A 12,075-nucleotide genomic window follows, 5' to 3' on the forward strand; every position below is an offset into this window, starting at 1 on the left:
GACAGCATAGCAATACTAATGATATTATTGTGGGTTGACTCTTCCTTCATCACTAACATTATTACACATCCAGGAATTTAAAACAATAATCAAAAAGTACAAATCTTTTCTTAGATTGTCTTTGATATTTTCTCGTATTTGTGAAAATTTATTTGGTTATCCCTCCTAGAGTTAAGAATTTTTTGAGGTACCTAAAAGGTTGGGATTAGATATGCACCAGGAAACTGGCTGGTGACCAGAATCCGATTTTTATCTTGTAAAGCCCTAGCCTGGGACCAGCTAGTTTAAAAACTCAAAAATATGATAATTTTTCTAATGACTGAATGCATCATTCATAGGCTCTACCTTGCCACACTGACACCAACATTCTTTGGAAAGTTATCCAGGTTTAATGTCAGTTAGATGTTTAAAATATGATGTTTTCTACTAGATGTTGAGATGTGTCTCCATTTAATTTAGCCTGAAAGAGACCAAGGCTTTCAGCTTACAACAGGAAGACTGAAGTACAACAAAGTTGCTCTATTTTATCCTTTGGAGATTTTGAACTTTGAACGTTGTCATCAGACATGCTGCACTTGCACATGTTACAAATTTGAGAGTTACAACAATGTAAGGATCGACATTTTGTCTGGAATGCAAACAGAGAATGCTTCAGAAATACTAGCAGTATCAACAATGCTAATCCCTAATAAAATATGCAAAAGAAAGTTAAACATTTAACTTTTGTAAACAGTTTTTTTTTTAAATAGTAAACCCTGTTTTACAGGAACCTATTTCACACACTGATTGTTACATAAAATAAGTAATGACCCTTCCTGAAAGGAAGGCTTAAAAAGTATTTGGAATTCTGTTATTTTGTCTTTCTATTTTATAGTTTTTCAACAGAATCTGAATAAGCCAAAACCAGGATGGGCAAATCAAAGCTTTTCAAAAACTGAAGTACAGAAGTCAGCCACAACATTTCTATCAGTAGCACTATTTTTTTCATAGGAGTTATACTCAAGAGTTTTTAAAAAAGTACCAGGAGTTTGTTTGTTCCATCATTGTCTCCATTGGCTCGGTTTTTGAGCTGGAGCAATAAGACAAAAGATATTTTTAAATTTTCTAATCTGCGTTTAGGACAGAAGCCATTAGCATACACCTGCAAAGCCTTTCTGCACATCCGGGTTTCACCAGTATTTATCAGGCTTTTCTTCCTCGTTGAATTAGCATCAGTAAGCCTTTCTGTTGGGGCAGGGGCTGGCAGGAGGGCACTTGAGCCATGTGTAATTAGCCACCTGTTCCTCTTATTAATTACTAAAAAGTATTAAAGACCAGGAATAATCTACCGACCTTTTCTTACACATCTATTCAAAAACCACAGACTGTTTACTTATCCGTTACCAAGACTCTTTGACTTTAGAGCAGAAAATAATGACTTTTATATATTTTTTATGTAATATGAAGAATTAAAAATACTCCAAAGGTAACATTTTAAACATTGAATATGACCCATGACCTGTTTTAACTCTTCGGCATTACTGGAGTCTTTGCAGATGTGCATTAAATATAATGTGCACTTACTTATGCTGGCTTTTGCACTGTGCAAAATTCAGATTCTCTGAGTGCACAGTGCAAAAGCCAGCATAAGTAATTTTACATTTGATATTACTTGCTACGGCTACTCTGTATAGCTTTTGTTCTGTACCTTGAAGAAAGCCATGGTTGCTCCATCTCTGACCACACCATACTCAATCTTGGTCTGCTTGGCGATGTCGTCAGCTGAATCCACTGGTGAGTCCATCCTCTCCACAGTGAGAAAAGCTGCTAAATTAGCTGTATAGGAAGATATGATGATGAGTGTGAAGAACCACCAGATTCCACCTATTATTCTGGTTGACAGTGCTTTGGGCATCAGTTCCGAGCCTGTGTGCAACACAATGAGAGAGAAAAAGAGGAACATACTGTAAACAAGTTAAACGAACCAAGTAACATGGCTGCTTGCATTTTTGTTAATTAGCTTGGAAATGCTTCTGGCAATGCCACTGCTTCTTGTTAAGGTGCTGTCAGTTGGTAAATGGAAATTAAAGCCAGCAGGGCAACTTTGCCAAAGTGCGAGCTAAGAGAAATTTATAATCAAAGCGACATTTATTTTCTATGTTTTAACAGTATTATATAAACAAAATATTCTTCTTAGTTTGTGTATGATGTTACAAATATTAACAAAATGTGTTCAGATAATTGTGAGCCATACACAAAAGCCTACAAAGAACAAACAAATCACTATATCCATAATGATTTTTTTAGAGGTGTATCCTGATAAATTATTTATTTCAGTAAATACAGTATTTCAGTAATTTGATTTAAAAAAGCGATGCTCACATTAAATTTATTTAAAAAGATTGGCATATTTAAGGGTTTGTTCTTATAATTTTGATGAGTTTGGCTTGCAGTAATTGAAACCTAAAATTCAGTTTGTCAGAAAATCAAAGGATTACACAATGTTAATCATGTTATGGTCATTTTATGGTCTAAACAATTATGGGGAAGATTGCTGACTCGATAAATATCCAGAGGACATTTACTGACCCATCCCTAAGAAAGGTAAGCCACAAATAGTCAGTGCTAAAGATGCTAGCTGCTTGCAGAGTGCTGTTCATAAACATATTAACAGAAAATTGGGTGGAAGGAAAAGTGTGGGAAAAAAGGGTTTACAAAGCAGTGCCTTTTGAACCAGCACACACACACACGTTTCTGGAACATGCCACATTCCTCATGTTGAGCCACTCCAGAACCAAAAACATAAACATCTTACCTAGGCAACGGAGACAACTAAATCTGAACTGTTGCTCCCTGGTCCAAAGTCCTCTTTTCAGATTAAATTCAATTTTGCATTTAATTAGGAAATCAAGGTCCCACAGTGGAAAATTTTCCACAGGCGGCGGTGAGCCATGCCATCTGCTGGTGTTGGTCTCACTGGGTTTTTTCAAGTCCAAAGTCAGCGCAGCTGACCTATAAAGGTCAGAGATTATTTTATCATTTCATTTCTTAATGCCATAGTTTTGTATTTGCTTAAATATGCATTTTGACCTTGCTTTCTATTTAAAGTGATACTTGTTTTTTATTTATTTGTATTTTGCATTTTTGATGTATACAGTGTTTTAATTTGTCTTAATTCTATTGCTTTGTTTTCCTTTGAAGCACTTCGAATTACTGTGTGTATAAATTGTGGTGTATAAACTCTGCTTGGGTGTTGAAAAAATGAAGATTAGAGACAATGGATCATAGATTCCAGGGGAGCTGAAGACCACTATTAAAGCAACCTGGGGCTTTCTTAACATCTCATCAGAGCAACAGGCTGAATGCCTCCATGCCATGCTACACTAATGCAGCAATTCATGCGAAAGGAACCCCAACCAAGTATTGAGTGCATAATTTTTACAATACATGGAGATACTTTTCAGTAGGCCAACAGCACTATAACTTTTTTTTTTTTAATCCTAGGTAATATTTAATTTGAATGATTTTCATTAGCTATAAGCCATAATCATCAAAACAAATGCTGGAAACATATAATCACGTGGGTGATGAATCTATTTAATAACTGAATAATACTTTTAAATTTGATTTACTGAAATAAATAACGTTTCAGTTATATTTTAATTAGTTGAGATGCAAACTATAAACTGTTTCTCTACCCATATCATATATATATATATATATATATATATATATATATATATATATATATATATATATATTCATATATCAACGGATCTACACATTACTGGCATTTTAGAACAATCATAGCCTGCATAAAGAAAGACGAAATAAAAGGCAAAAAAAAGTTAAAGAAGACTTAATATGTTGACAGAACACCTCAGCATGTGCCTTGAATTTGAGTCGGCCTCTGCTGAGCAATATCATGTTTACAATGGCTCACTGACTGGTGTTAAAGGTACTTTATATCTCATCTTTGACAACCTTTAAAATACCCTTGTGCTTTGTGCACTCTGTTACTTTACTGAGAAGATTTATGAGGGCAATTCTGAAGAGTAACAAGCCCACAGAAGGCGGAGAGCCTGGTCAGCTCTTTAACCTCTTCCACCAAATTTGATTGGATTTGTCCTTTGTGGTTTGACAAAGACTCTACATGGTTACAAACAAGGGAAGATAGAAGCCTCCCTTAATTCACTATGACTTCAGAGGCGAGATCCAGATACATTCTCTGGTCACACTAAAAATGAAGTGAGGCCACGGGTAACTCAATTGAATTCCACACTATAAAGCCCTGTTGTCAATTGAGAGCAATGCATCAGAACACTCCAATAAATACATGAAGCAGATCAGTCATATAGTGCCAGCAATAAAATGGTGGCAAGATGTAGTAAGATCCTGTTCTTAGAAGAAGGGCGTATTGTTTGTAAACCAAGTCAATGTACATGTTCTCATGCAGAAAACCGTTCACACTATTAGCTGTCAAAACATTATCTGTCTCACTAGCTGATGAACTTTGATGAGATTAGCATGAATGATTTTGAAGTTAAATTCATGTTAGCTTCATTTCCTAAATTTACCTACATTCAGACCTGAAATCACGTTGTTCTCTTTTCACAAAAAAGATTGGAGATGTTACTACTTTTATTCCATTTTTTGTATGTTGCAAATGTTGTTCATATGTGCTATCAGAGTATACAAAGGGGTCAAGCTTTTCAGGTATTATGTGGTACCACTCTTAGTGCAGACACATTTTTATCTGTATTGGGTGTTAGTATGGTGACCCTCTTGCAGCATTTCTTTTTCAGTAGGGATGGTCATTGCTGCTTGAAGAACAATCCACACCATTTTTCCTTTTCCACAAAATAACTCTTCATGTCCCTGTTGTCAGTAGACCACATGTCCCTGTTGTCCACTGACAACATGTCCTTTCGACTCTCGCAGCCCCCCGCGCCTGCTTTAAAACAGCAACTATTGTCCCTGGGCCTAAGACCCCAGCACCATAACCCTTAGAGGAGTACCGGCCAATTGCACCAGTGTTTATGAAATGTTTTGAGAGACTGCTTCTGGAATACATCAAAGCCTGTGTTCCCCCCAGATGTGGATCAACAGCAGTTTCCCTACAAAGTGAACTTACTTCATACAGCCCTAACTCATTTTGAAAGGCCAAATTCCTATGTAAGAATGCTGTGGATGTCAACTCAGCTTTTAACTCCATCAACCCCGACAAGATGGTGAAGACTCGGGGTCCCTGTGAATAGGAGCTCGATTGTGCTGGTGGATCAGGGATTATTTAACCTACAGACCCCACCATGTCCAAATTGGCTCCTTTACCTCTCCCACAGTCACACTCAGCACAGGTACACCCCAAGGCTGTGTGCTCAGCCCTGTCCTTTACTCCCTGTATCCATGATTGCAAGGCTACCCACAACACTAAGGCTTTGTTTAAATAGGCAGATGATACAACTGCTGTGGGCCTCATCAGTAACAATGAAGAGGAAGCCTGTATGGAAGAGGTTGGCAGCATTGTGCAGGGAGAACAACCTCATCCTGAATACCATGAAGGCAAAGGAGATTATCCTCAACTTTAGGAAAAGGAGGACAATCCATCCAGAGCTGAGCATATATCCATATATATATGGTATAAGTGGAGAGGGTCGGCAGCATAAATTTATTTGCGTGTCAACATCTTGGACAATGTTACTTGAAGCCTCAGTACCAAACAACTGATAAAAAAGGCCCAGCACAAACTCTTTTTTTGGGGGGGAACTTGAGAAGGTTTGGACTGCCCAATGAGCTGCTGACCAAATTCTACCGATGTACAAAAAAGTCTATACTGACATGCTGCTGCACAGTGGTAGTCTAATTGCACAACAGCAGAGAAGAAGATCCTGCAGAGGGTTACCAAAACAGCACAGTGCATCATCAAATCCCCTTTGCCCATGATTGAAAACATCTACGTATTCAGCCCGCCTGCTCAAGTGGGCAAAGAGCATACTCTAAGAGCCTTTGCAACCAAGACAATGTAACTTCTCCACCCTTCCATTGGAAGAATGAGGGTACACTAGGGGATGTACCAACTGATTTAGAAATAGCTTCTTCCCTTGGGTTGTGGACAGTCTGCTAAATAACCCCTCTGAAGTGGAGCACATGGGACAGCCAGGCAAAAGGTCCAAAGGGACTGTTAAAGACTGTAATGATGACTGGACACACAAATACCAAAACATATACAGGTCCTTCTCAAAATATTAGCATATTGTGATAAAGTTCATTATTTTCCATAATGTCATGATGAAAATTTAACATTCATATATTTTAGATTCATTGCACACTAACTGAAATATTTCAGGTCTTTTATTGTCTTAATACGGATGATTGTGGCATACAGCTCATGAAAACCCAAAATTCCTATCTCACAAAATTAGCATATTTCATCCGACCAATAAAAGAAAAGTGTTTTTAATACAAAAAACGTCAACCTTCAAATAATCATGTACAGTTATGCACTCAATACTTGGTCAGGAATCCTTTGGCAGAAATGACTGCTTCAATGCGGCGTGGCATGGAGGCAATCAGCCTGTGGCACTGCTGAGGTCTTATGGAGGCCCAGGATGCTTCGATAGCGGCCTTTAGCTCATCCAGAGTGTTGGGTCTTGAGTCTCTCAACGTTCTCTTCACAATATCCCACAGATTCTCTATGGGGTTCAGGTCAGGAGAGTTGGCAGGCCAATTGAGCACAGTGATACCATGGTCAGTAAACCATTTACCAGTGGTTTTGGCACTGTGAGCAGGTGCCAAGTCGTGCTGAAAAATAAAATCTTCATCTCCATAAAGCTTTTCAGCAGATGGAAGCATGAAGTGCTCCAAAATCTCCTGATAGCTAGCTGCACTGACCCTGCCCTTGATAAAACACAGTGGACCAACACCAGCAGCTGACACGGCACCCCAGACCATCACTGACTGTGGGTACTTGACACTGGACTTCTGGCATTTTGGCATTTCCTTCTCCCCAGTCTTCCTCCAGACTCTGGCACCTTGATTTCCGAATGACATGCAGAATTTGCTTTCATCCAAAAAAAGTACTTTGGACCACTGAGCAACAGTCCAGTGCTGCTTCTCTGTAGCCCAGGTCAGGCGCTTCTGCCGCTGTTTCTGGTTCAAAAGTGGCTTGACCTGGGGAATGCGGCACCTGTAGCCCATTTCCTGCACACGCCTGTGCACGGTGGCTCTGGATGTTTCTACTCCAGACTCAGTCCACTGCTTCCGCAGGTCCCCCAAGGTCTGGAATCGGCCCTTCTCCACAATCTTCCTCAGGGTGTTGTCACCTCTTCTCGTTGTGCAGCGTTTTCTGCCACACTTTTTCCTTCCCACAGATTTCCCACTGAGGTGCCTTGATACAGCACTCTGAGAACAGCCTATTCGTTCAGAAATTTCTTTCTGTGTCTTACCCTCTTGCTTGAGGGTGTCAATAGTGGCCTTCTGGACAGCAGTCAGGTCGGCAGTCTTACCCATGGATTGGGGTTTTGAGTGATGAACCAGGCTGGGAGTTTTGAATGCCTCAGGAATCTTTTGCAGGTGTTTAGAGTTAACTCGTTGATTCAGATGATTAGGTTCATAGCTCGTTTAGAGACCCTTTTAATGATATGCTAATTTTGTGAGATAGGAATTTTGGATTTTCATGAGCTGTATGCCAAAATCATCCGTATTAAGACAATAAAAGACCTAAAATATTTCAGTTAGTGTGCAATGAATCTAAAATATATGAATGTTAAATTTTCATCATTACATTATGGAAAATAATGAACTTTATCACAATATGCTAATATTTTGAGAAGGACCTGTACATTCTTATATTTTTCCTTTTTTTTATTTTTATTTGCTAATTTTAACTGTAAAGTTTATATCTTCAAGCCACTTTTGCACTGTGTTTTGTTGTCTGACATACTGCTGCCAAATAAATTTCATTGTATTGCCTTATGTTATCGTTAAAACACCTGCTCAGATCAGACAGACAAGGATCACTTATTGAAATTTTTCTGTCTCTTATCTAAAAAAAACATTATTTGATGTTTTATTATTGGCTATCTAAAGTTACATTCCACTTAGGTTGTCTGAAGTCCGTATTGGATTAACTGTACTGCACCTCGATGGTGAATACTCCCCTGAAAGCAGTCACTACCGCGGACATGTCAGTATCTCTCATTAACTGACTTTAACGATGTCACCTGATTTTAAATTCAAAGGGGGGAATCACCAAGATATCCAAAAGACCTGAGACCAAGCCACCTGCCAGTCTGCAAGTGACCTCTGGGTAGATAGAAACTCTCTGCCAAAGCATAGATTGAGGCAGAGGAACCTTGTGAACTGAAATTTAAGTTGGTTCTGAGAAAGTAAACAGCTGCAACTGACTCACAGTAGGCTCTCTTTTGATTTTCAATTATGTCTGTCCTGAAGCTTTGAATTATTCAAGTTTTTACTTCCCCACTCAAATTAACGTTAGGTGTGAGAAGGCTTGTTTAAAACTCCTGCAAAACCAGTAAACTTTCAAGAAAAGTTACATTTTTCTTTCATCTGCATATACAATATTTCTAATATTCATTTTCTTATTCAAAAAACAATCCCTTTCAAGTTTAGTCGTAGTTGTAGAGTAAAGGAATTTTTAGCAGTGTTTTAATAAATAATGTATTTACTGTATCTTCAGAAATTGGATAAGTCTAAGTGATAATAAAGTAGTATACACGGAAGCCACGAGCTGCAGAGGGGGTTGTTGTTGATGATTCTGTCTTTACATTGTTTGTGGTTAAGTGTGTTTTCATGGCGATTGTGTGTCTTACTTGATTATTTTTTTTGTTTTGTTTGTTTGTTTCTAAGTCAATGTCGTATGTTTGCTCACTGAGCAAAATTGCCTTATTGGGACAATAACGTATCTATTCTATTCCAAATTAGCCGCCTTGTTTATTTGTTTGTGTTTTTTCATTTACCTAATTAAATCAGCAGTAAATAGACTTTATTGTGATTGATAATAAAATGAATTATTGATTACATTATTACCAGTTCCTAGTGTTTTTTTCTGATTCCTGTTGTTTTGTTTTTATTGACACTGAATAAAGCTTAATAAAGATTATATATAAATATTCAGAAATTTTCTTTTTACTTTAGGGGTTGGATTTGTTCAACTGGGAGGAAATAATTAATTGTCCAGACTGATAGATTATGAAACTGATTGTGACACTGACGCATGTATGTACATTAATATCATCTATAATACTGTAGCTTATCAACACTTTTCACCGTCTAATGATCTAAGCCAGATGCCTCAGAGGTCAGAGAAATCCATTCCAATCTCTATAAATAAGCTTTATTATTTTTCTTCTTTTACTCTGTCTTGTAGAAATGCTGCAGTGAGGGCTGCACGGTGGCACAGTTGGTAGCACTGTTGCCTTGCAGCAAGAAGGTCCTGGGTTTGGTTCCTGGCCGGGGGTCTTTCTGCATGGAGTTTGCATGTTCTCCCCGTGCATGCATGGGTTCTCACCAGGTACTCCGGCTTCCTCCCACAGTCCAAAGACATGCCTCTTAGGTTAATTGGTAACTCTAAAATGCCCTTAGGTGTATGAATGTGTGTGCTTGGTTGTTTGTGTGTTGCCCTGCGATGGACTGGCGACCTGTCCAGGGTGTACCCTGCCTCCCGCCCATAGACTGCTGGAGATATACACCAGCTCCCCCGCGACCCACTATGGAATAAGCGGTAGAAAATGACTGACTGACTGACATTTACAGTGCCTCAAAGATCATTAGAGAGTCTTTCATTAATAAATTCAATCAGATGACTAAGCTTTCCATCTCAAGATTGTATTAGCAGTGAAAAAAATCACTGTTGGATTTTTATTTTTCTAATAAGATTTTTCTCTTGCAGAAATATGATTTATATGCAAATGCTGTATGATGTTTTTCACTGTGGCTCTATTCAACTCACTAACCGTCATAAAAAAGATATATTATTGTTGGCAAGAAAACAGATTATTGGTATTTTTGCATTAAGTCAGAAAACGTATAATAAATGAATGTGCTAATTTCTTGTAGTTCAATAAGCAAAATAAACACACATAACAGTGCAAATGGATTAAAGTACAATGCCTTCTGAATTATTATTAAAAACACTTTTCAATGTGATTCAGTTAATATACATATGAAATATGATGTCCTGCTTTGAAGTTTTAAATCTCACAAACAGCATCTCCCATTAATCTGTGCATCTGTGCTTTCCCATGACAATCTGAACCTAAGAATTGGACTAGTAGGTAATTTCTCTAGAATCCCACCCCTGCATTAAATGATGGAGGATTTATTTTACTAATCCTATATCAACAATAAAAAATATGTTAATTATTAATAAAATAATACATAAAAGCATAATTTGATTGTCAATAAATCACCATGGCATGTCAATAAGCAGTAGCACAGGTGTGTTTTCTAATTGAAGGACTCATAAACATGTTTTTTAAAATAAGTTAAAATAAACACAAAATGTCACACACTTAAAATATATTTCTTAACATATCTTAATTGTTTAAAACTAAGCCCTAAATGCATTAAAAATATATGACTTATTAATAAATGTGAAAGTTGGCATTTTATTCTAATTGAAATTGCATGAAACAATTATATATTATTATGTGTCAGAGTGTCTTTTCTGATAAAATGAATCTAAAACCAAGGCATTAAACTTAATAATTCGCATAAATTCTACAGCTCCTTGTCAAGCTAAAACCAGTGGAGTTTTTGTAAAAATCTATGTTGTCCAAGAAATATTGAGCTCATTGTGCCTTTAATTTTAAACAGGTGGAGAACAATAAACAATTTCTAGTTGCTAAAGGCAAAATCTAAAAAGACTCATTAAAACAAACTTATTTAGAATGTTGTGATGTTGTTACTTTCACTTTAACATTTTAGTTTTTAGATCAAACATACTTTCAAGCATTTTACAAAAGGGAACCAATTTATATAAAAAAAAAATCACATATGTGTTTGTTGTGAGAAAAAGCTCACCTAGACCTACGGAAATGCATTTGAAGTAAACAAAGTGGTTCTGCACCTTCTCATATTTTATGTTTTTTTTGTTGTCTCTGACACCTCCCTCCCACGGACAAGCTGGTAGTTTTTTTCTTTTTTTTCGGGTTTCCTCAAACGCATCCATTTGCATTTTAAACATGTCAAGGAAATGGCTTCCACCTCAGCTGCTGTCACCGTGTTTGGCAGACAAGCAAGGGATGTCTGTTAATGTGACACCAACAAAATATACACCTTGCTGCAGATACCGCTGCGCAGCATGTGTTACAAGGCGCTGTTGCAAAAACGGTGTCAGTGAATGCCAGGTTCGGAGTGAGCTTTAAAATTAGATGCATTTATGCAACAATTGGCAAGATATTTTGGAGTAGTTGGATGGTTAGTTAACAGTTTTTAAATGCATTTTTCCAGTATTCATAACCTTGCATGAACTTTTCTGCTTCAATGTAAAAGCAAAAAAAAAAACTGGGAACTATGAATAAGAGTTGATTAGCAACAGGAGCTTCAGTCAATGCCTGAAAATGAGAAACAGTGGAGCTCAGGCATTTTCAGAAAACACTGTGTGCCATGTTATGAATTATAATAGAAAATTCCCCCGTTTAGTTTAATAATATAGGCGACTAACTAGCTCATTTGATTTGATTCTCCCTCTCTTCCCTCACGCAGCATGTCTCTGCTGCTCTCATATTTCTCTGCCAGTACCAGCAAATTGGAAGAGCTGCGGTGCAGTTTCACAAGAGTGCCGCCGAGTTTCTGTGCTTAATGAATTGCTGAATGTGTTTGCAATCCTTGCAGCCAAAGATCCACTGAGCCTAACTAAACCTTCTTGATTTCTCTTGTTACACAGAGGTTAAACATTTTCTTACTTGGGTCCTTTTTGCCACAGTTAACTCCGTTATGTAAATTCTGGCCCTTTGTTTGCTTACGCATGCTTTTAAGGAACACCTTGCGAGTGGAAAATACTTCACTTTCTTATTTCTTTTTTTTTTTTTCACTGTCAGAACGATCACCCCTTTAAGTTAATGTGTAGACCCA

General features: G+C 37.5%; 1 protein-coding gene across 1 annotated transcript in view; it reads right to left on the bottom strand.

Annotated features, from left to right (window-relative positions):
* grik3 (glutamate ionotropic receptor kainate type subunit 3) overlaps positions 1-12,075 on the bottom strand; it is a 94,820-nt gene that overhangs the window by 10,007 nt on the left and 72,738 nt on the right. The window contains exon 13 of the mRNA XM_047361820.1: positions 1,688-1,905. Within this exon, the coding sequence (XP_047217776.1) occupies positions 1,688-1,905 (218 nt within the window). The remainder of the gene's footprint in view (positions 1-1,687; positions 1,906-12,075) is intronic.

The sequence above is a fragment of the Girardinichthys multiradiatus genome, chromosome 3, assembly GCF_021462225.1.
Source record: "Girardinichthys multiradiatus isolate DD_20200921_A chromosome 3, DD_fGirMul_XY1, whole genome shotgun sequence".
NCBI lineage: Eukaryota > Metazoa > Chordata > Actinopteri > Cyprinodontiformes > Goodeidae > Girardinichthys > Girardinichthys multiradiatus.